This window comes from Abramis brama (genome assembly GCF_963993115.1).
Source record: "Abramis brama genome assembly, chromosome: 24".
Taxonomy (NCBI): domain Eukaryota; kingdom Metazoa; phylum Chordata; class Actinopteri; order Cypriniformes; family Leuciscidae; genus Abramis; species Abramis brama.
This window is the reverse complement of record NC_139986.1, coordinates 816,196-842,500: the sequence shown is the minus strand read 5'-3', so window position 1 is coordinate 842,500 and position 26,305 is coordinate 816,196. Positions and strand designations below refer to the sequence as shown.

General features: G+C 41.5%; 1 protein-coding gene across 1 annotated transcript in view; it reads right to left on the bottom strand.

Moving 5' to 3' along the window:
• The window catches only part of tgfbr1b (transforming growth factor, beta receptor 1 b), a 69,401-nt gene extending 44,764 nt beyond the window's left edge, over window positions 1-24,637 (bottom strand). Inside the window, exon 1 of the mRNA XM_084102083.1 lies at window positions 24,341-24,637. Within this exon, the coding sequence (XP_083958209.1) occupies window positions 24,341-24,554 (214 nt within the window). The 5' untranslated portion in view covers window positions 24,555-24,637. The remainder of the gene's footprint in view (window positions 1-24,340) is intronic.
• Window positions 24,638-26,305: the final 1,668 nt, after the last annotated feature.

The window sequence follows — 26,305 nt, the reverse complement described above, 5'->3', positions numbered from 1 at the left end:
TGATTAATGGGTGTACATCATCATTATTGTGTTAATAATGTTGAATGAGAATAAGTTCCTCTTGCAGCATCTCTTCTCTTCTCTGATGATGACGAGGGCGGGGCAACCTGTCACTCACATGAGATCAGCCAATAGCAAACCACAACCATCCAACCAGCCAATCAACTCCCCACAGACACAATCAAGCCCCGCCCACATTTGTTCTTGTTCCAGAAGCGTTTCACTCGATATACGACACAATAGAGGAGAGAAGACCAGCACAACTTCACTCTCATCACGACTTTAAATAATCAAAAGTCCAATAATAAATCATCTCTAGTATAGAAACAGTATTTTACTCAAATTAAATCTGAATTTTTTTGACAAACACATATACACTTTAATAAAATAGTGTTGGCCTTGGATCTTGACATTTCTGCAGATATCCATGCGTCTCAAACACAAGGATTGTTGTGAAGCCTTGAAAGGGTTCTCAAACATCCTCATAAAAGTCAATAACTGCTGTGGCAGTAAATCCAACGGGATGACTACAAGCAATCGGGATAAAGTGGGAAATATGGATTGCCAGTATTGATGAAGGAAGAGAACTGGAGAACTGGAGCCACGCCCTCATGCAGATCGCCATGGTTACGGGCTCAGAGCGTCGCTAGGCAACAGGCAAACAATGTGCCGCGGTCGGTGCGGGATAATCCGGGGTTTCTCTCGGATCAACAGAGGAACAAAGATCTGGACTGATAAGCAGAAACAAAAAGCAAAGTCAGTGTTGTGAAAGGTCAGGAGTGTTTGCTGGGAGTCGGGATTATCCTCTGGGAACTGCAGTAAACCCAGAGCTGTGTGAACTGAAGCGGTGCGAACACAGGTATACATCACTGAAACTGTGTGTGTCCCAACAGTCCTCGGATGATCCCACTAAACATGAGGGGTTTCATGTGGACTGGGAATGTTTTCATCTTTCTGAACAGGGATAGTGAGCGTCTTCAGGTTTAGTTGGCCGGTGCTGTGATACAGCCGTGTACTGATTATGCAAACTCTAATAAGAGATAAACTGCAGAAGAGTCAGAAATATTGGGTATGACACACAAAATTAATTATTCACTTCCAAGTTTATAGTGTGCGAGAGCAGATAAGAGGAATTACAATATTAGTCCACGTAAATGTAAAAGCTTCGTGTGGTAAAATATATGTTCATATACTAGCGCAAAATACCAGCATCATTACAGGATTTTATGAAGTTTTAAAAAAAAGGGCAGTAAAAAGATGGTTTGGTGATTATAGTGAGGATTGTGTGTGTGATAAATGTTAATATTGAATGTATTTTAAATGTAAATATGTTTATTTTGTAATTAACATTGGTTAGGAGATATTACCTCGTCACTTTCGCATTTGCCTCCATTTCTTATCATCGAGGACCACGAAAGAAATCAGCCATGAGTGAGTGTGTGTGTGTGTGTGTGTGTGTGTGTGTGTGTACGGGACACTTGCTGTTTTGTACAGTTTTGTAAACTTTTCAAATAAATTAAAATAAGTCAACAGCTTTAGGCATTAAAACTAAACAAAACGACAATATAAAACAAAACACACAAAAAACAAACTACAAAAAACAACCACAAAATAAAACAAAATTAAACAAAACAACCATAAAATAAAAACAACAAAATAACCACGAAATAAAACAAAATGACTACAAAGTTAAACAAAAAAAAAAATTTAACTAAACAAAATAAAAACAAAACAACATAAAAACAAAAACAGCAAATTAAATAAAGCAAAACAACCACAAAATAAAATAAAACCACAAAATAAAATAAAACCACAAAATAAAATAAAATAAAACAAAATTAAACGACAAAAAAACAAAACACAAAAACAACAAAAAAATTAAGCAAAACAACAAAATTAAAAACCACAAAATAAAACAAAACACAAAGGCTAAGCTTCATCTGAAGATGTCATTAGGCGCGTTTCCATTACAGATTTGCGCAAAACTTTTGTGATTTTTTCTAAATGTCGACAAAAAACTATTGTGAAATGACCGCGTCTCCATTAAAGGGGCTATATGTAGTTTTTCTACTAAAATGAATCCTTTTTTATTGCCTGTGTGTGAAGGGGTTGTAATCTCACATTAAAATGATCCACTTTGCGGGTTTTGCTATTACCTCGGAAAGCAAGTATTCCTATTTCTGTGTGAAGGCTCCGGGTCGGATTTACCGCGTAATCCAGTGACGTGACTGAGACCTGCGCGCTCCTCTCGCCTCGTCTACTGACTCTGCACTCAACAACGACGACACTGCAACTTATGACATGTCTGCTAACACTAACGACCTGCTCCCAGCACAACACAGACTCTCTCTCAGTTCTGCTTCAAGGTCTTGATTGTGGCATTTCTTTGAGGTTTAGAATCCAGTATTCCTGTAATTCTTTTGTCTTTTATGAGTTTAATAAAGAACTCTGTCTCGTCTTCTGTCCAAACACACCGCGTCGTCTACGTCAGGTGACCTGCAAATGCGCAAAAACTGTTTCCATTTCAGTTTTGTGAAATATTTCTTTTTCGAATGGCCTGAAAGACCTCCTCATGCGAGCGGAACAACTTTTTTGCAATAAAGTTCGTTTGATTTTGGTTCATTGACAGTGCCAGTGATTTTCCTGAATCAGAGAGTGCGTTCACACACGATCCGTAAAAATCTCGTAAAGACACGTGACATGGATGTGACCGGTAATGTCTTCAGTTTGCTCTCTCTCTCTCTCTCTCTCTCTCTCTCTCTCTCTCGTGCATTTTCTCTCTGATTCGATCATAAACTCGAGCATTACCGTTTCACAGCTGGCGAACGATCCCGGCTTCAGCGTCATCACTACGGCACGGCATTATTACGGCTTTCGTTCACACAGCGCGCGCTCCGGGACTGAACACGCCCAATGTTACTCGGTCTCGATGCCGGCATCAATCCCGGGTCGTGTTTGCGTTCACACAGAAGGCGTTCTGGCAATTTCCCGGGATCATCGCACTGTGTGAAAGGGGCTTTAGAGAGTAATGAAGTACGGAGTGATGATGATGATGAACGGCGTGTGTTTGCTGTAGGGGCGGGGTTTGATTAGGGTCAGCTGACTGAAATGATGCATTATGTGTTGTTATTACTACATGTAATGTAACAGGCACTACAATAAAGTCTGATTTTTGGCGTTTATTTTAGTTTACGGCCAGGAAGCGCAGAGCAACACTCGTGAGCATCAGTAGATCAGGGTTAGATTATTGAGCAGCTCCTTCATGACCGTATCTCCCCAACGAGGCGATCGATATCCTCTGTGCTGTGGAGTATTCTCTAACCACAGCTCGATGATCCTGCGTGTGGATCAAGCGGCAACATTCTAATCTGAAAAATGAAGCCTACCTGGAAGTGCGAAAAACTGCAATACATCGAAAATCCGCTAGAGGACGGTCCCAAAAGGGAGCAAATGTCCACAGACCCCATGTTAAAATGTCCATGTTTTTACAGGTTGGTCCCATGGACTTTTATTGTATTTTTCGATAGCTTCCGAGTGCCTGACAACTGTGAGGGGGGTGATTTTTTTTCTAACTCGTTAGTTTAGATCGTATTTAGATATAAAATGTATGACAAATAAGGGCGTGGTTAACTTTGATTGACAGCTTGATTGACAGCTTGATTGACAGCTGATAACGAGCATAGGCTGCGCCAAGGAGAATGACAACATAAGAAGCGCCATTTTTTAATATACAGTTGAAATATAATGCTACTGTTTCTGTATCATGAAATGTAGTTTTAAGAGTTTTTCATGCGAGAATATAGTTGTTTAAAGGTCCCATGACATGCTACTTTTTGTAGGCTTTAATATAGGCCTTAGTGGTCCTTAGTACTGTATCTGAAATCTCTTTCCAAAAATTCAGCCTCGGTGCAGAATTATAGCCACTACAAGCCAGTCCCAGAATGAGCTTCCGTCAGACGGGCCGTTTCGGTGTCTGTAGCTTTAAATGCTAATGAGGAGGAGAAAGGCGGCGCAAGGTGGAGGGTGGGTGTGGCCTTGACCATCTTGTGCAACGGTACCATGCATGTTTACATTGGATATATTGCACGAAGACACGCAGTCGTTCAAGCATTTCAGTTTGACCCAGAATCTGATCCGGATGGAGAAGCAACGGATGAAGAAGCTGCAACTCAGCGGCTCCAGCAGGACGTTTCCGAATGGTTAGTTTAAAATATTATGTCTGGATACGGTACTTTATTCGCATGGTTTACAGTTATTATCATGTAGCTAAAGCTAACCTACTGTTGCCTTTTCATGAGAGATCTGTAACGTCTGTAATTTATCTTATTACAATTACATCAAGCTCTGCGATCTTGAAATGCGGATATCGCGCGCGCCATATAACCAACAGGAGAACGGTTATCCAAATAACAAAGAAATGTACAACACTCGCGTTACAGTGTGTGTAACTTGATGCTGTTTACCTTTACATTAGAGCAAGTAACTGCATAGCTGCATAGCTAATGTGACAGCCACATTCTACGTGTAAGAAGCTAGGTAACCATAAACAGTAAAGTAACACACTTATATATCATTTGTTGACTTACTTGTCCGACGTTCAGCAAGCCCAGCTCTGTATTGACCATTCGGTGTTCATTTGTACATCCAATTATTGAGCAATTATTATGCTTCGCTCGCTCAAAAGCCATGATATCTCTCGTGGACAAACTAAAATATCGCGCGCGCGTTCTACTTCCTAGCGCATTTTCTGGGCGAGAAATATTCTCTGGGCGGGCAAAGCAGAGAAAGGGGAGGAAACATTTCTCCTTATAACGTCATAAGGAGGAGATTCAAGATCAGCGCGTATGAGCCTCCATTTTCTCAAAGGCAGAGAAAAATAGCAAAAGCACGATTAACACAGATTAAAATTTCTAGAAACTTTGGGACCATATACGGGCTAGGGGAACTCATATTAATGTTAAAAAACCTCAGAAAGTGGAAATTTCATGTCATGGGACCTTTAAAGCTCAAATCTGTGGTTTATTTAAAGGTTGTGAGATCCAGCGATGACCGGGCGCTCGGCGTTCATGTACCCCGCCTGGAGCAGCCTTTCCTCGGCTCGTCGTTCTGGCGTTTGCCGCTGACTCTGGCGTCTCTGTAGTGGTTAAACATGAGATATAATTCGTCTTGTCTATATCTAACGGGCGATTTTTGGTCTCGTGAATCTATAATTTGTTCCCTGGGCAATCGTTTAGGCTGAGGGGAAGTTTCATAACTTTATAAGCTATTTAACTTTACCGTTGTATGGTTAGACTAGAGCGCTGATGTTTGACTGAATTGTTTGCTTTATTTGTATAGCTTCTTGTACCTTTTACTTATACTTTTATAATGGCTAATATTGATAAAACTGAAATTTAACAAAAAGAGACTGGGTTGAGTTTTGTCATTTTAAATTTTAATACAACGAAGATGATCTGTAAAGTCGTTTACTGCAACATCTGTTGTTTAGTACAAATGCACATATTGCCTGGACCATATTAAAATGTTTAATATTTTTATATTATATTTAAACGAAAAGAGGCAGTGTGGTGTTTTATAACATATTTCGTTTTATTGTTGCCTAAAATATACATACAGAGATAACCGGAGTAGCAGAGCGAGCGGAGTGACGCAGAGTAACCGGACTCGCGTCCTCGGGAGTCATTCTCCTGAGTCGGACTTGGCAATTAAGAACGAGCTTTGCGTACTTGCTATCGAGAAACGCCTAATGTCGGCGCTTGGCTTCTTGTGACAAACACGCCGAGAAGCAAGAACAAGATCTGCTGTATGTCATCCATTGTTGTTTATGTTGCTTTCTTCGCGCGAAAATGACGTTCCAGTCTCACACAAAGCCCGCCCTTTTACCCATATATGGATTGGCCAGAAGGTGGGCGGGGTTAGGATTTTCCAAGATGGCTCCGCCCATACCCCCCATAAACGGCCTCAAAACCGTTCTTCAGAAAGTCTATGGTGACGTCACAGACGCTTTGTCCATGTTGTTTACAGTCTATGGTGTGGACTGGGATTCTGCGGAGTGAAAGCTCTGAAAGTCATTTCTCTTTGTCTCTGAACTACAGCACTCTTGTTTCCGCAGGAGAGAAACAGACACAGGTAAACACAGCTCACACACACACACACACACACACACACATCCATATGCATGTGTGTTTAAACAGCGAAGACATTGGCTGATTCATGAGGTGTGTGTATTTACAGCACCACAGGTGTGTGACGCCTCGCTCAAGGCTGGCCAACACGACTCTCAGAGCGAGTGTGTGTTCCAGAGCGAGGACAGTGTGTGCTGGAACACATCTCCACTGACGACACACACACACACACACACACACACCGCTGTTTAGTCTAGTGGAAATACACTGAAGGTTTGCTTGGACACGAGGCTATCAGTCTAGATCCCAGCGGAGAGGGAAAACAGGAGAACCGTACATTTAATGTAATTTTACAGTAAAATACCATCACATTTTTGTCATAAAGTCATTGTATAGTGAAAACCGTACATTGGCATTCCCTCAATTCCCTGCGTGACGCTTCACATTTGATGTATTTTTGTTGAAATAACGGTTTCTTCAGTTTTTTCTAATCAGTGATGTACATTACGGTTTACATTTAATATCAGGGTTACATTTAATCTTGTTCAATTAATGTTTATTGCATTTTTAAAATGCCATGTGTGTTACCATGATGGTGTGTGTGTGAATGAATGATTGTGGAAAAGCTGCTTGTGATGAGCTTTGATTGATCATGTGACTCTCATCTCCGCTGTGATTGGTGGTTGTCAGTGTATTACAATGGTACAAAACAGATATTAGTACTTCAATAGATCGGTAAATTAACATTATATCAGATAATGAAATATGTTTTTTTTAACTGTAAATTAAGATAAATCTGTAAAACCTAAAATGTTGCTACCTGTATTTTTTACGGTAAATTTCTGGCAACCAGAGCTACCAGTGTTTTACCTGACATCTGATCTGACATGAGATTCTTAGTCAGTTCTTCACTTTAGAATTTTTCCCAAATCTAACAAGGATTAGAAAAGCAAATATGGTCAATCGTGAATGTGTTTTGACCAAGCGGAACCTTCCGGTCTCTCTCGTGAATCAACACTGAAGTGAGTTAAACTGCAGTTCATCCACTGGCCACTAGAGGCCGGCTGCAGAAGAGACTCAATCCCATAGACACGCATGTTAAAATGCCCAACTTTACAGCAGAGAAACACACGTTTACAGCCTGGTGCAAAAAGTGGTTTTGGTCTATATCGCTGATTTTGCTCTTCATGACGGAATTATTTTATAACTCATCCATTTAAATTGTATTAAGCCGTCAAGTTCTGCATAATTAAGGGCGTGGCCACTTGAGTGACAGGTGGATTGCGCTGATGTCACTACTAGCCGTTTGTCTGCTAGCGCTAGCGTCACGTCACCTCAGCTAATCCGCCTCGCTGCACATTGTCGTTTATCCGGGAGTGACCAAGATGGCGACGGCCGGCTCCGCCCACTTTGGTGACGTCACACACACTACGCCCAGTGTTTTACACAGTCTATGATTCTGACTCAAAAAGGTAGTGGAGTGTTCTCATCTGAGCAGCGCCTGCAGTTCCCTCCACCACCCTTCATCCGATGTCTTCTCCGTCAGATCCGAGAGGATCTCTGCACTGCTGTGACGGAGGAGAGAGAGGGAAGTGTGTGTAAACACTGACTCAGTGTTTGTCCTGCTGCTCTAAACGTGTCTGAATCTGCGGCTCACAGACACAAAGCCAAGACTCTTCTGGGACGGTCGGCAGACAGAGACGGCTGCCGGAAAACCACTCGCTCCACCAAAACACAACCAGCGGCCGAACTCCAGCGGGATTCTGGATCCGCTTTGCTGTGAATGTGCAGTTTATTAAAACAAAGATGTTTGAGTATCATAATAACTGTGTGGCGATGACACTGAGATTGTTTGCTGAACTCCCAACAACCCTCACACACACGACACTGTGAAAACCCTGCAGCTTCAGCTCTGGCTTCTGATTGGTCCACAGCATTACTATCCCATGATGCCACAGGACTCCACTCATACCTTCTAAGGTCATTATTCAATAGTCGATCCATCTCTAAAATCTAATGGGAAAATTCATTTTGAAACAAACAGAACTTAATTTTAGATTATTTTAATTACTGAATTATATTTACAATAAACACCAACTAATGACCTACATGTCAGAAATACTGTTCAATTGGATTATTATTAAATGCAATTTTTTTTTTAAACATTATAATATTTCTATCTGTCCTCTTAAGAGTTTTTCTCTTTTTTTTTACTTTTAAACAAGGCTTTATCAAACCAACATTTATGTGAATTTCTTAAAAATGTTTTTTCTGTTTTCTAACAATGCAATTTCCAGCAGTTCTTTCATGCAATGCGGTTCAGTCAAGCGAGTCGGACTGATTCAGTGAACGGTTCAAACCAGTGACTCATTATTCATTCACACTTATTCATTATAAAACAGTTCGCCTCAATGCTGCTGTATCAGCTGAGTCTGACAGATTCACACACACACACACACACACACACACACACACACACACACACACACATCACTTTATCAGCGGTGATGTCTTGATCACAGAGCGAAGCGGCTCAACACCACAGGTCTTAAATAGAAGGGGGGGGGGGGGGGGGGGGGTCACTCAAAATGACAGTTTTCAGCTGATATTTCAACAAATTAAAGAAGGGAAAAATTACTTTAGAAAGATGGCAGTATCATTATTTTTATTTTTACACAGATAGATCTCTTAGCTAAATCTGTAGACTTTAGTAATCTAAATCAGTTCAACAGTGGGAAAAGGCAGTTTACGAGAGGTTTCCCCCCAAAGTTTGCTTGCATGTAACTCAGGAAGTATTAAAGATATCTTAATATCCTTTTAGATTTTGGTTCTTAATAAAGTTTAGTTTTGGTGTCTATAAGAGGATCTCAAAGAGGCTTCATGAGTAAATTACACACATTTTCAGAGATCAATACAGTGCATATCTCGCTTCCCTCAAAACAATGGCATAGAACTTGCCAAAAAATATAATTTCATTTCATATTATTTTAAAGTTATCTTAATATAATTTCAGATTCTGGTTTTTAAACGTTTCTTCCCCATCTACAAAACAGTAAATATTCATACATGGCATTGGCTGTGTCTTTTCCCTCCGGTTGAGTCGAGACGGAGTGGCCCTGGCTTGGGACGAGTAAATGATGGTAATTGATAATGATCACGTTTATTTTGGGTGGTTATTTGGGCATTTATTAGTGATGGCGATATCTTCCGTTAGCAGAGAAGTTCACTAAATTTAAAGTTAAGCACGTCCCTTGAAACAGGCTAAGAGGAATGCTGTAATTATGTTACAGAATGAAATAGGCCATTCAGGAAAAGCATCTTGTAAAGCTTCAGTTAAGGTGATTCCTCCGAGCGGTGTCTGGTTACGAGCCGCTGTCGGATGGGCGGGATCAGGGGATGGGCGGGATCAGGGGATGGACGGGATCAGGGGATGGGCGGGATCAGGGGATGGACGGGATCAGGGGATGGGCGGGATCAGGGGATGGACGGGATCAGGGGATGGACGGGATCAGGGGATGGGTGGGATCAGGGGATGGGGATGGGCGGGATCAGGGGATGGGCGGGATCAGGGGATGGACGGGATCAGGGGATGGGCGGGATCAGGGGATGGGCGGGATCAGGGGATGGACGGGATCAGGGCGCTCCGCCTCCACTTGCTGGGTCTCAGGCGTCTTCAGTATTTCAACTCTTGGGAATGAAAAGGACTGGAGCGGATTCATCTAATGCCGAACACAAAGCAAGCAAGAAAGAAACTCTCGAGACAATGAAACCGATTTTGGGAATCAATGGCAATTGGATTTCGCATCTTTGGAGCCTTTGGCTTCAGCCTCTAATGCAGTAATTGAATTATCTGGCATTGAAAAGCCAAGTGCGGTTCGATGTGTTGGGCGAGCGAAAGCCCAGATGCGTTTGTCCGCCAAGGCGATCCACTGGTGTAATCCAGAACGCTTCATGAAGAGTGTGTTGTTCTCTTGCTGATTAAAGTGTGTGTCCAGTTTTCAGAGCCAAGATGATTCATCTGGATGTAAATTGGTAAAGTGGAAGAGTGGATTGGTTCACATTCCCAAACCACAAATCTCTCTCCACTGAGTTTGAAAGACAGAATTGAAAGACCAAAGTTCCATCAAAGTGAAAAACGACGGTAACACTTTACAATAAGGTTCATTAGTCAACATTAGTTAATGTATTAACTAACATGAACTAACCATGAGCAATACATTTGTTAGAGTATTTATTAATCTTTGTTAATGTTAGTTAATAAAAATACAGATGTTCATTGTTAGTTCATGTTCACAGTGCATTAACTAATGTTAACAAATACAACCTTTGATTTTAATAATGTATTAGTAAATGCTGAAATTAATATTAACTAAGATTAATTAATGCTGTAGAAGTATTGTTCATTCTTAGTTCATGTTAACTAATGAACCTTATTGTAAAGTGTTGCCAGAAGACTATATGAACGACAGTATCAAACATTCATTTCACATCCATAATGTGACGCTTCACTGGATGTTTAACGAGGAACAAAAAGCAATTTTATTGCTCCAGTAAGGAAGAAAAAAGAGATTTTATGGCTACAAATTAAGAACATTCATCCACAACTTCATAATCTGTGGCCATGCTTTATTAATGTGTTCTCTAATTTTAGTTCATGGATGAGTTCTGCCCTTGTTTTAGTTCAGCTGTGGCCATGATTTAACTCAAATAAAAGAACAAATTTGCGAGAATGAATGAATAATTTCTGCCCGTGATATCTTGTTTTCCCGCCGATTCTCTGATGAATCATGCAAAAGAAGAACATAAAACTGAAACTTTTTAGTTAAATGTTATGCTCTTTATAAATGGATCAAACATCAGCTAAACTCACCAATAAACAACATGAGATTATCATCTGAACTGAGCCTCAATAACTGGAAAAATGGTAACACCATGGTATTTTAATATTTACCACAGTATTGAGTGATTACCATTGTGTGTGTGTGTGTGTGTGTGTGTTACATACATTACATGGTGAACTTAAAGAATACAGTGGTATTACAAGGTCTACAAACCATCACATGGTACAAGTCCAAATCAAAGCATTGTATTATTGGTAATATTCATTTTGAAGTGCGAGTTGAGATTGATTTCTCTTGCTAAGCTGCTAATATCTCTAATGTCTCGACACAGCTGTTTCTGCAAAGCCCATGATCCATCTCAATGCTTCATAACCCATTATAAACACACACACACACACACACACACACACACACACAAGACCAGGAACAGCATCGCAAAGCACAGCGAAACCCACAGCTCTGCTCTGATTGGTGGAACAGGAGTGGTCAGGGTCAGGGGTTTAGGAGACATACAGAGACTCCTGTAATACGGTAATATGGCAAAAGAATAATTAAATACACTTATGTCGAAACAGACACAGATTGGTTATGAAAAGAAGTGAGAGAGATGTGAGAGATCAGGGATGTGTTCTAGAGGATATGAGCATGTCAGCGATTGAAGACCGTGTCGGTTCAGGACAATCTGATGTAAACCCACGTTTGGTTGTTGGATAATTGCGGTATGAATTATGGAAGCCAGTTTTCACATGATTGTAGCAGGAATTGAAGACTGAAGGTAAGTGTACATCATCATAAACATATCTGTTACTAGACTAATATTTTGTTTAGGTATCAACGAAATAACCTTTATTAGTAAAGAATAATAGCTTGCACCTTTAAAGGCCCGCTGGAAACTCTTCTTCAGGTTCTGAGGAGCACATCTGATGGACAGGAGGTCTGGGGCATTTATCAACCCTTTTTTAAAGAGCCAATCGGTATTAATTACAGCCATGAGCCACGGCTGTGTGCAAATCCGTCTCCTAAACTCTTTTATATAGAGCCCTGTTTGAGAGGACAGCCATTTGTTGAAGTGCACTAATTCAACCCCATAATGCACATCAATAACGAGAGGACGATCAATGTACACTGAATGAAATGAACATCCAGAGCCTTCGGCACAACTTCGCTCACTGGTTTCCCTTCAGTGGTGTGTGTTACCGCAGTAATGTAGGGTATAGCGAACGAGTGATGTAGGGTATAGCGAACGAGTGATGTAGGGTATAGCGAACGAGTGATGTAGGGTATAGCGAACGAGTGATGTAGGGTATAGGGAACGAGTGATGTAGGGTATAGCGAACGAGTGATGTAGGGTATAGGGAACGAGTGATGTAGGGTATAGGGAACGAGTGATGTAGGGTATAGCGAACGAGTGATGTAGGGTATAGGGAACGAGTGATGTAGGGTATAGCGAACGAGTGATGTAGGGTAGAGGGAACGAGTGATGTAGGGTATAGGGAACGAGTGATGTAGGGTATAGGGAACGAGTGATGTAGGGTATAGCGAACGAGTGATGTAGGGTATAGGGAACGAGTGATGTAGGGTATAGGGAACGAGTGATGTAGGGTATAGGGAACGAGTGATGTAGGGTATAGGGAACGAGTGATGTAGGGTATAGGGAACGAGTGATGTAGGGTATAGGGAACGAGTGATGTAGGGTATAGGGAACGAGTGATGTAGGGTATAGGGAACGAGTGATGTAGGGTATAGCGAACGAGTGATGTAGGGTATAGGGAACGAGTGATGTAGGGTATAGGGAACGAGTGATGTAGGGTATAGCGAACGAGTGATGTAGGGTATAGGGAACGAGTGATGTAGGGTATAGCGAACGAGTGATGTAGGGTAGAGGGAACGAGTGATGTAGGGTATAGCGAACGAGTGATGTAGGGTATAGGGAACGAGTGATGTAGGGTATAGGGAACGAGTGATGTAGGGTATAGCGAACGAGTGATGTAGGGTATAGGGAACGAGTGATGTAGGGTATAGCGAACGAGTGATGTAGGGTATAGGGAACGAGTGATGTAGGGTATAGCGAACGAGTGATGTAGGGTATAGGGAACGAGTGATGTAGGGTATAGGGAACGAGTGATGTAGGGTATAGGGAACGAGTGATGTAGGGTATAGGGAACGAGTGATGTAGGGTATAGCGAACGAGTGATGTAGGGTATAGGGAACGAGTGATGTAGGGTATAGCGAACGAGTGATGTAGGGTAGAGGGAACGAGTGATGTAGGGTATAGCGAACGAGTGATGTAGGGTATAGGGAACGAGTGATGTAGGGTATAGGGAACGAGTGATGTAGGGTATAGCGAACGAGTGATGTAGGGTATAGGGAACGAGTGATGTAGGGTATAGGGAACGAGTGATGTAGGGTATAGCGAACGAGTGATGTAGGGTATAGGGAACGAGTGATGTAGGGTATAGGGAACGAGTGATGTAGGGTATAGGGAACGAGTGATGTAGGGTATAGGGAACGAGTGATGTAGGGTATAGCGAACGAGTGATGTAGGGTATAGGGAACGAGTGATGTAGGGTATAGGGAACGAGTGATGTAGGGTATAGCGAACGAGTGATGTAGGGAACGAGTGATGTAGGGTATAGGGAACGAGTGATGTAGGGTATAGGGAACGAGTGATGTAGGGTATAGGGAACGAGTGATGTAGGGTATAGGGAACGAGTGATGTAGGGTATAGCGAACGAGTGATGTAGGGTATAGGGAACGAGTGATGTAGGGTATAGGGAACGAGTGATGTAGGGTATAGGGAACGAGTGATGTAGGGTATAGCGAACGAGTGATGTAGGGTATAGGGAACGAGTGATGTAGGGTATAGGGAACGAGTGATGTAGGGTATAGCGAACGAGTGATGTACACTGTAAAAAAAAAATTACATCCCCAAGTCAAAAATTTCAAGTGACCGATAACATCTAAATTTTTCAATTAGTCTGACGTATTATTTCTCATTGAGCCAATGTTAACAGACTATTGCAACAAGAATTTCACTTGGGCCAATTGAAAAATTTAGATGTTATCGGTCACTTGAAATTTTTGATTTGGGAGGGTTAGAATTTTTTTACAGTGTAGGGAACGAGTGATGTAGGGTATAGGGAACGAGTGATGTAGGGTATAGCGAACGAGTGATGTAGGGTATAGCGAACGAGTGATGTAGGGTATAGCGAACGAGTGATGTAGGGTATAGGGAACGAGTGATGTAGGGTATAGCGAACGAGTGATGTAGGGTATAGCGAACGAGTGATGTAGGGTATAGCGAACGAGTGATGTAGGGTATAGCGAACGAGTGATGTAGGGTATAGCGAACGAGTGATGTAGGGTATAGGGAACGAGTGATGTAGGGTATAGCGAACGAGTGATGTAGGGTATAGCGAACGAGTGATGTAGGGTATAGGGAACGAGTGATGTAGGGTATAGCGAACGAGTGATGTAGGGTATAGGGAACGAGTGATGTAGGGTATAGCGAACGAGTGATGTAGGGTATAGGGAACGAGTGATGTAGGGTATAGGGAACGAGTGATGTAGGGTATAGCGAACGAGTGATGTAGGGTATAGGGAACGATTGATGTAGGGTATAGGGAAAGAGTGATGTAGGGTATAGTGAACGAGGTATGATTTCAGACACAGCTTATAATTTGTTAACTACCAATTGGTTGCAGGTAGAACAAGCTGGTTGGCTGGTGTTATAAAGCTATGCCAGCTTCCTTGGCTATTTCTATGGTATATAAGTTCAAATACTGTAATTTTTTTATTTTTTTTAACCGAGGTTTACCGCAGTCCGCCGGATCCAGGCCGTATCCAGATCTGATGAAGGACCTGCGCCCGGACGCGACGACAGCGCAGTCCTGAAGTGTCACTAGGCTCTTCCCTGTGAAGGGAAAACTCACAGCCAATCAGAAGAGTATGTGGGCGGAGTCTCTCTGCAAGAGCACTGCACTCGTAACCAAATCAATTAAAACTCACAGCCAATCAGAAGAGTGTGTGGGCGGAGTCTCTCTGCAAGAGCACTGCACTCGTAACCAAATCAATCAAATATCTCAGCCAATCAGAAGAGCGTGTGGGCGGAGTCTCTCTGCAAGCGCACTGCACTCGTAACCAAATCAATAAAAACTTACAGCCAATCAGAAGAGTATGTGGGCGGAGTCTCTCTGCAAGCGCACTGCACTCGTAACCAAATCAATCAAAACTCACAGCCAATCAAAAGAGCGTGTGGGCGGAGTGGGTGTGATATCTTTTATCAAGTGTCGTGGCGCATCTGGTTAGTATGGTGTAAAATAGATTCAGGATTTACAGGTAGTATAAGAGGGCGGGACATGATTGGATCTGATTGGACAATATAGTCATCAATATTTTTGCTGCTTTCCTAAAAGAGAAAGACTGCAGTTTAAGTGATTCTGTCAATGCTTGGGAGTGCACAAATACTGTAAAGTGAATGTTAGACTCTAAGCGTGGCACAAAGGAATGATCCCGGAGCTGCTCCAGTGGTTTAACAGGAGAGACGGGAAACAGGCTTCGCATCTTGTGGCTCTTCATCAAAGAAAGCCAGTCGCTCGCGCTCACCTTCGTGTGCAGTGGAATTAATTACCCCCCGTTCCCTGGCAACCACAATCCCTGCGCCCGCTGGCTCATACATCACACACACACACACGTCACATGTGAACGCATCCGCACACGAGACTCCCTTCCCCCTTCTCATCCGAGTCGAGGAGCGAACCCCTTTCTCACCACACAAGGGATCCTGAAGTCATTTCCATAGGTCAGTTAACCCCTGACGCCCCTCACCGCCAGCCTTTTGTCCTCGACAGATGTGGGTTCGGATCAGATGGAGCCGGCGCCCCTGACCTCCCCCAATAAGCCTTATGCTATACGTGCTTTTGTCTGCACACTGATGAAGAATCAGAGTATTGGTGAGGAAGGACCTGACAGCTCGCTCATACATGATAATCCAGATCTAAATGACAAAAACAGCTCGAAAAACAGGTTCAGATGGAATAGCAGATTTAGTTCAGCACTTTCAGAGCCGACTGTTTGTGGAATGGATCTGAATATGGTCAAACGTGTTAAACGCACTGAAAATGGTGCGATATTATTAGCAGAAAGCATTAGTAAATTAGCCAATGTATTTAAAGCTGCAGCATGTAATTTATGCAGCATTAGCGGCACCAAACAGAAGTGCAATCTGTCTGAAAAGGCCTAATTGTTAATCCTGAGCATTTATGAGCCTCTGTCTCTAGTAAAGCATCTGCCAAATTGCAATGAAATACTACCAACTTAAAGACAGAAAAAAAAAGCCTTTTCATGAAAAGTATGGTAACGGTCTACCTGTAGACAACCAGAAACATTCAACAATTTGGCCTCGCTACTTCAGTAATTAAACACTGCAACTTTAATACAGCAAGCGGTTCTGCAAGGAAAAACCCCATTCGTTTTCTACAAAGGGGAATTGATTTTTAACTTATAAAACTGTGAAAGACAGCAATACTATATGCTTCTGTTCAAGCCATCCGCCCAAATGATTTCAACTAATTTTTATTAATCACATTTAAAGTCCCCCTGTGGTGAAAATCCAGCGTTTAATGTTGTTTATGTGTCTATGTGGTGTTTTTAATATGCTTTAAGACAAATCATGTGTAAATTCATAAGTCGACTCCATTGCTGAGTATTTCCTCCTTAAAACTGCAGTGAACCAAAGACAGTCTCAAAAACACGCTTTGAAATCGCTGGTGTTTCTGACGTCACAAACTACCTTGTAACCAATCAGATCAACGTGTGATCGTCAACCAGTGGATCTCTGAGCTGAGTGAGTGAGTGGAGGCGGGGCTCATTTGCATATTCATAGAACCGCGCATACTAAATGAGGCAAGGGTGTCGAGTTACATTCAAGATATTTTAAGGCATGAAGAAATTTTATTTATTCCAAGGAAAAAACGTTTAAATATGTCCTTTTGGTGATCAAAGATGAGTTTTAAGGGATGAAATGATTGGCTACAGGGGGACTTATGCAGAGAAGATGATTCTGCAGAGAAATCTCCACCAATCAGAGCACATCATGCCAAAAGCACACTTTAACTCCGCCCACTCCGGTTCAAGTTCAGGGGAAATAATTCTGATATTTCTTGCATGAGTCATATGGACCCACTTTTATGATGATTACTGGTTATTTTTGGAGCAAAACAGCATCTGTTCCAATTCATTTTCAATTTATTAAAAACAATTAATGTTTTTGACAGAAGTCTTCTGAGAATTGATACTCAGGCCACAGGGAGCTCGACCCTGAACCCCAACGCTCAGCGCAGACCGCACACAATAACCCCAGCGAGTGTGTTTCACTTCAGGGATGTGGTGAAGAAACACACGACTCCGGCACAGACGCTGCCGGGACGCTGACAGCTCTCGAGTCTGAGGCCGGAAAACACAAGAGAGATAAACACACAACTCCAGTGTGAGGAGAGGAGAGGGAACTGGTGTTTTCCCGACACTGACCTCGTTCCATCAGCTGGCGATCAGAGAGAGTGTGTGTGTGTGTGTGTGTGTTCATGAGGTTTCAGGGGACGTCTGCGCTAGGCTGTCAGGAGACACACACTCCGTGGGCGTATTGTTCCCGAGTTAGTGCTAACCGGAGACAGGTTTTCTAGGACACAACACTCCAAAACGGGCTTCTGGGGTCCAGTGCGTTCTGGAGCTGACGCGCTAATCAGAGAGAGATCCGCCAAACACGAGCTCTCCTCAAGCTCACACACACTTCTCCGGCAGTCCGACGCGAGGCTAACTGCTAGAGAACACACCGGGATCTCGACACACACCGGGATCAGAGAGGGAACGCTGTGAAACACACGGCTGGAAGAGAGGACAGGGATCCCAGAACTTCAGGATCCGGAGACGGTTCTTCCCATCACTGGACGGACTTCGTTTGCTTTAACAGATACAGATTTATTTGACGTATTTAAATGGTTAATGGTTAAAAAACACAAATAAATTCATTTTAAAAACACTCTTTTGCCATCTCAAAATTAATACAGTACATTATGAAAGTTTGATTCTGCAACGGAATAAATAATACAAAAAGTAACTGCAACGATTGAATTTTTCTCAGAGCTGTGAGATATAAACTCACAATTGAGAAAAAGTCATAATTTTCAGATAAAAAGTTGATTATCTTTTTTTTATTGCATGGTGAAAACAAGCTTCTGTGGAACACTGTAATGTTGCCACACTCGTTTCGGGGAGTTTCCCGACACCATCCTCAAAGCGATGGTTCACACGGATCCGCGGAAACACCATAACCGCTGTGTTCTGCTGCCAGGCCAGTAGATGGCGATCACACACTACAGACTGAACACGTAACACGCACGAGCATGACGTCAGCGTCTTCAGAGATTCTGCTGTTTACACGGAGACTTGCACTTTGAAACCCGTTTTCATAAGTTTGTGTTTTCAGGCGTCCCCAAACGCCGCTGTCGAGTAAACGAACGACAACACATCAAAAGTTTTACGTTGAAAGCGGTGTCGTGTGAACGGCCCCGTCAAAGCACTGGTTCACTTCAGAATTAAAATCTCCTGATAATTTACTCTCCCACGTCATCCGAGATGTTCATGTGTTTCTTTCTTCAGTCGTAAAGAAATGAAGGAAATTAATTTTTAAATTTTAAAAAGGAAATTATTTTTGAGGAAAACATTCCAGGATGTTTCTCCATATAGTGTCTTCAGTGGGGTCCAGCGGGTCAAAGGTCCAGATGTGAGTTTCAGTGCAAACCAAAAAGACGAGCATTAGTGGTTAAAAGTATATAAATGTTTATTTGTTATAAATGTCGGCTGGTTTGTCTAGATGAGACTCTTATTCCTCGGCTGGATCGTGTCGAGACTTTGAAGCTGCACTGAAACTCACATCTGGACCTTCGACCCGTTGGACCCCACTGAAGACACTATATGGAGAAACATCCTGGAATGTTTTCCTCAAAAATAATTTCCTTTTTCAAATTTAAAAATTAATTTCCTTCATTTCTTTACGACTGAAGAAAGAAACACATGAACATCTCGGATGACGTGGGAGAGTAAATTATCAGGAGATTTTAATTCTGAAGTGAACTACTCTTTTAAATTAACTTGTTGCTCTTGAAACATTAGTTTTTACTGATTTAATTTTGATTTATTTAGACAGCAGAGAATCTATTATCGTGGATTTATCCGCCATAACATGAAAATAACAACTTATCAACATCAGCATTCGCCAGAATAATAGAAACATCGGTGAACCCCTAATGACAGTAAATGACGGATCCGTTGACATAAATAATCACCATAAAATATATTGCGAGTCTTCTGCAGTTGTATGATAGCTGTGTGTGAGGAACAAAACAATATTTAAGGTCGTTATTCATCAGCTCTGATGTCACAAACGCGCATATCTAATGAGCAATCGTGCGAAGTATGAATATGAATAACTCTGAGTTGTGAACTGCAGAGTGACAGGCTTCTGGGTTGAATCACGTCTTCTCACATAATGCCTTGAATGACTTCAGTGGAAATAATTAATATTTCTTGCGTTATTAGACTATAGAGGATAAGTCATGTGGACGACGTCAACACTATTATTCATATTTCTGAGGTCAGTCAGTAAGAATTGATGTGTTGTAAATAATATTTTGTAATGTTTTTTTAAAAAAGTCACCAAGGCATGTAAAATACAGTGTAAAATATCTGATTTAGAAGTATATTTTAGTTTCAGTGTAATCTCAGCCTAAAGAGCATCAGTTTACACACACTCGGGTCTGTGCCATGAAGCCGGTTTACACACACTCGGGTCTGTGCCATGAAGCCGGTTTACACACACTCGGGTCTGTGCCATGAAGCCGGTTTACACACACTGGTGGAATGTTGACAGTGCAAATGCAGAATCACTTGATTTATGTCCTTTGACGGCGTCCATTAATCACGGCACCGTCTCCGACCGCATCCAGACCACAGTCCCCACGGTCCTGATGATACTGTGCAGGAAAGTGATCCGGGATCCTCCGACAGGTTCACGTGTGTCCGATGGGATCCGGGAAACGGAGTGTTGTGGTGTACGGGGAGCTCTTCACACACACGCTTCAGTGACACACAACACATGGATCGCATGAAACTCTTCACGTGTGTTCATGACGGAGTCAGTGCAGTGGTGTAAGAACAGCCGAACACACGAGAGCCACTGAGTGTGAGAGTGTGTGTGTGTGAGAGTGTGAGTGAGTGTGAGAGTGTGTGTGTGTGTGTGTGTGTGAGTGTGAGAGTGTGTGTGTGTGTGTGTGTGTGTGTGTGTGTGTGTGTGTGTGTGTGTGTGTGTGTGTGTGTGAGAGTGTGAGTGAGTGTGAGTGTGAGAGTGTGTGTGTGTGAGAGTGTGAGTGTGAGTGTGTGTGTGTGTGTGTGTGTGTGTGTGTGTGAGTGTGAGTGTGAGAGTATGTGTGTGAGTGTGTGTGTGTGTGTGTGAGAGTGTGTGTGTGTGTGTGTGTGTGAGAGTGTGAGTGTGTGTGTGTGTGTGTGTGTGTGTGTGTGTGAGTGTGTGTGAGTGTGTGAGTGTGTGAGTGTGTGTGTGTGTGAGTGTGTGTGAGTGTGAGAGTGTGTGTGTGTGTGTGTGTGTGTGTGTGTGTGTGTGTGTGTGTGTGTGTGTGTGTGTGTGTGTGTGTGTGTGAGTGTGTGTGTGTGTGAGTGTGAGTGTGTGAGTGTGTGTGTGTGAGTGTGAAAGCATCATCGGTCCGTCCAGGAAGAGCAGCTTAACAAGTGAAGCTCAATCGGTGTGTTTAAAAGAATTTTGACAAGCAAAGCGAAAATCTTTTTGCATCTTTGTGTAGATGGAAATGATGACGGTATCGTGTTCGAAAACTTGCACTTTAAAACTCAGGCCGTTTTCAGGCCGTTGTGTAAACGAAGGGCCAGAACAAATACATGTTTTCAGTTCTTGTAGAAACCGGTGTTGTGAAACGGCCTCAGTCTCAGCAGGAAAACCACAAGACTTAAACTATACTGTGTGTGTGTGTGTGTGTGTGTGGGGGGGGGGGGGGGGGCTACTTATACTATCATTATCATCATTGCAAAACAGAACTGAAACATTACCAGAAAAATGAATGTGTTTTTAGTAAAACTGTTTTCTGTTTTTGTAAATGCCTCACTGTAAAGGCCGTAATGAAAACTAACTGACTGTGAAGTAATAATCGTCCTAAATGTAAAAGAATAGCAGAGTTCACAACAACAACAACAACAACCGTCAGAGAAATGATATTGTTGGAATCAACAACTGTTCTTCTTATGAAGGATAAAAACACTGACAGCCAATCAGAGTCCGGCTTTACACACGTCAGACTCGTGCGCTGGTGAGGATGCTAATGTAGAGATGCTAATGTAGAGATGCTAGTGTGAGCGGGCCTTCGCCGCCACGGCCTGTGCTGTTTAAGTGAAGAACAAGAAGAATTATTATTTTTGAGGTATTCAACATTATGCAGCTGCTGATTATGCTGATTACAGTACAGCTCATGCACTCATGCTCCAGCTTACAGTAACTCACTGATATTAATTATTCTGTAAAAATGCATCTGATTACGAACACACGACGGGTTGCTAACGGCATCGCTGCTCTCCTGACATTCAGAAGAGGATTTCATGAAGGACGTTTATGATTCACACAGTGCCAATAAAGCCTGATAGTGAAGGTGACACAGATGCAGGTCACCTGGCAATAACTGAATATGACCATAACTGCGCGTGACCCGCCGCACGGAGCCGAGCAAGAGTTATGAAACCCGATGTGACCACGCTCGCCGTTTCCGTCGCAACACTGATGAAGACATGAGAATGAGCATCTCCTGTCATCACATGTATGGAGACCCATTTATGTCGTTTTTGACTTGTCATAATTATGACCTCATCTCATAAATTACTTGGTTCTCATCATTTTTATTTTTTACAACTCTCAGGCATTCAGAGACCGTCCACACACTCTCAGGACACACACACACGTTCTCACGCACAGACAACTCGCGGAGAAAGAGGACACCGACACGACAGGACAGCCGTTACTGTTGATATCAAACTAATTCTCAGCTCTCGGATTCTGTCAACTTTATTTCCATATTCAAACAATAAATACAGTTTTGGTGCCTGTAAATGTGAGTGACAGATCGCTGTAGCGCCTCAGTTCTAGCGGCACGTGAACCGGTCATCTAGTGAATAAACACGAACAATAGTTGTGTTGAAAGATACAGTACAACTTACCGGAATGTATTTGCCTCATACATAATATCGATCAATCAGTGTTTTTTAACCGAAAGAGGTCAATAAAACAGCAGGAGAATAATGACACATTACCTCAGGAAAGCCAGTTAATGACCATAGCACGCTAGCTGGCTAGAAAAATTAGCTATAGAGAGGAGTAGCTATTTTGCTACGTATGTGCTCCATATTACATGTTTATTGTATTGTTACTTATATCATTCAAATATTATAACGTTGTATTTATAACAAAAACTGCATTATATTATTGAGTTATTTTTAACCTTTAATAATAATACCAGCTGACAGTGCTCTCTCTGTATAGCATTAGGCGAGTTTTTTTCTTGAGAAAAATTTGCATATTTACTACTGTACCTAATATGTATCCAAATGAATCTATATTGAATCAAGATCGGAATCAAATCACAAGAATTGAATTGAAATCGTGAAATTTGTGTCAAGCTATAGGCTAATAAAAACAGTAACCTACCAGTCACTGTCCCATGTAAACACTGTAACATATGCTGTCACTAACCCTAGTCAAATTATGTTTAGTTACCAAGTGTTTTGACAATCACAATACATTTATCGTGATGTAAGAAAAAAAAACTTGCAACTCAAAAGTTGGCAGTTTTTTGTCATAATTATTGTAAAAAATCATGATCTTATTTTTCTTATGTGGTGGAAATAGGCTTCAAATTCAATACATGTACATTTAAAAAAATCATCTTACAAAAATGTACTGTGATGCAAAAGGCAATACCCTCGTACACTAAATAATACCATGGCAAATAGAAATACTATGGTAGTTTTTTTCTTTGTGTAACACCCATTAAAGCTGTATAGTTAGACTATACACAAATGAGAGACAGTCTACAATCTTCAGTCTATAAAACATCTGACATCATCCTCTATATTTACCTTATTATTTCTACTGCAATTCATCGAGTTTTCTCTCACTTTACGTGTTTAAAACAGTCAGTTAAACAGCAGCACATAAATCATTATTACTAAAAAAAGTATTTTTAAACGTTAAATTATATTAGAAATACAAATGGAGACACATCGGGTAGTCATTACCAATCGCTGACAAGATCACTAGAATTGTTTTGGTATTTGTAAATTGTTTCGGTTTTCCAACTAAGAACTAATGGAAACAAGTTAGCCAAACAGCTAACGGCTAATACAAAAGTCAAACGAGGTGACGGAACACATTGAAACGTTTTAAATATACCGAACGTGTAATAAAATACATTAAAGTTACATTCTGAGACAAAAGATGACAATTTTTTAACTTTAAAAGCGCTACCAGCATTTAAAGCTATCTGTTATCTGGATAGTTAGCCCAATCCAGCTGTTAGCGAAATACGTAAATATGCTTTGTTTTTTAAGTTTTATCAATGCATTTAAATTGAGTAACTACGGAAAACAATCTTTTATTGGGTATACAGTAAATAAAAAGGGAGTTGTCTTTCAGATTGACGGTTATTATCGACCAAAATAAGTTTCGACTAGCGTGAACAACAAACTGATAATTATGATATTCTACGTCACACTTCAACAACATAATGTATTTATAAAATGCGTTTAATCGATCGATAGGTAAGACTGTTTCGACTGAAAATACAACGCCTCGAGGCAGATGAGACGTGAGTGTGTGTGTGTGTGTGTGTGTTTGTCACGGTCTATGATCTTAAAGAGTGATAACTATAACACAATCAGCCTGTAATCAGACTGGAATGAAAACATCTCTCGCACTGATCACACGTCACTCATCTGAACACACGCGCTGTGAATGAGCTCAGTTTATAACGCGATCAGGTGTGTGTGATATGATGGACTTTTCTGCGCTTTCTCTCCTTTTCTTCTCAGTCGCGAAGAAATAAAAGAGCCTCTACTGGCAGTCAGCATCTCTCTCTCTCTCTCTCTCTCTCTCTCTCTCTCTCTCTCTCTGACCTGCGCCATCTTTGCAGAAACACAGACACACACACATACGCACACACACACACTCTCTTTGGGTTGCAGTTGCTTGCAAACAAAGAGCGACCCTCCGATGCCCAGAACCAGAGCCCTCGTTCCCCGAGATCTTACCTTCGGTGTGCGGGAGCCGGGCTCCGAAGAACAGGGCGAGAAACACCAGACGACACGGCACTGCATCCATCATCATCCTCATCCTCCTCATCATCATCATCGTCCTCCTCATCCTCACTCTTCTTCTGCGAGACTCGAGGCGTTCAGGCAGACTGAGCTGCCGGAGGACTGGGAGAAACAGGGGGAAAGGGGGAAGAGAAACACGTCTGATCATTGGCTGGGACGAACCGACACCGATCCCGCCCTGAAGTGTGTGTGTGTGTGTGTGTGTGTGTGTGTCTCTCTCTCTGTCTGGTCTGGTTGCATAAGAACACATTCCACAGCTCTTTCTGTCTGATCTGTTCTGGCGATGCTCTTCTGCATGCACGAAAACAATATTGTAAATCTGATTTTCCTGATTTCATCTGGAATTATAATCTCTGACTGAGAGTCAAACTCACGACATCCACTAAGTTTTTAGTCTATCTATATCTATATAGCATACTGTAAAAAATGGTAACCGGCTGCTTACACTTGATTTAACCCATAAAAATGAATTTTGTTGGTATGAATTAATTTCTTTAGGTTGACTGAACAATGTTAACCAGTTAATGTAGAGGTTATCATGTTTTCAGTGTTGGAGTAATCATGTAATACTATGAATATGGAAGTCAAGGTATACAGTCTATCAAAGCATTTTATTATTATTTTTTTATAATTTTTTTTATGAATGGTGACATGTATTTTTAAATGTATGTTTGATTACAGTTAACCATGGCTTCAGTCTGTAATACTATAGTAACTGGAAATTTACCATGGTTCATAACAGGAGAAAAACATGAACGGTAACCACAGATTTCTGCCATGTATTCTGTTATTGTTACTACTGCAAAATTATTATTTAATTCATAATTTAATTTAATTAATCATACTTAATCAGGTAAACAAAGCATTAAAGCAACAATGAATCAAGACTGTAACCACAATCACAGAATTAAAGGAATCAAATGTAATATTTGACATAAATAAGGATACAGAAATTACACATCAGGCATATAATCAGAGCTTCAGACTCGGAGATCAGTGAACCGGGTCATTACATGATGATTACGTCATTATCAGAACTTAATCATCATAACCTGATCATAGTTTCTTTAACAGATCTGCCTTAAACACAAAGATGCAGCGGCCACAGAAAAACTAAAGTTAAAACATTAAGAGCCCAACTATGACTTCAAAACAAAATAAAGTAATAAGTGTAATAATGTGTAATAGTGCTGGAAGTCGGTGGTATAGTTGTGTCTCTTCTTCTGTTGTTGTTGTTCCTCTTTCCTTCAGTGATTCTGCTTGTTAACAGCAGGTGTTCATCACTAATGCTCATCCTTCACTTAATGATCTCATCAACTTCAACACTGATTCACTTCATCGTAACACTGTAGTGTGGACACTTATGAAGTCATCTATCAATATATATATACCCATATCTATCTATCTATCTATCTATCTATCTATCTATCTATCTATCTATCTATCTATTTATCTCTCTCTCTCTCTATCTATTTATCTCTCTCTCTATCTCTCTCTATCTATCTCTCTCTCTCTCTCTCTCTCTATCTATCTATCTATCTATCTATCTCTCTCTCTCTCTCTCTCTATCGCTCTCTCTCTCTCTCTCTCTCTCTCTCTCTCTATCTATCTATCTATCTATCTCTCTCTCTCTCTCTCTCTCTCTCTCTCTCTCTATCTATCTATCTATCTATCTATCTATCTCTCTCTCTCTCTCTCTCTCTCTCTCTCTCTCTCTCTCTCTCTCTCTCTCTGTCTGTCTGTCTGTCTTCCTGAAGACGGCTCGTGGATGATGGTTATGTTTTATGCCACACCTATTTTTGTCCAAATAACATGCCGTTCACCCGCAGCCATCTGGACATCAGCCAGGCACTGTGTGTGTGTGTGTGTGTGTGTGTGTGATCACTGCACTTGTGTCAC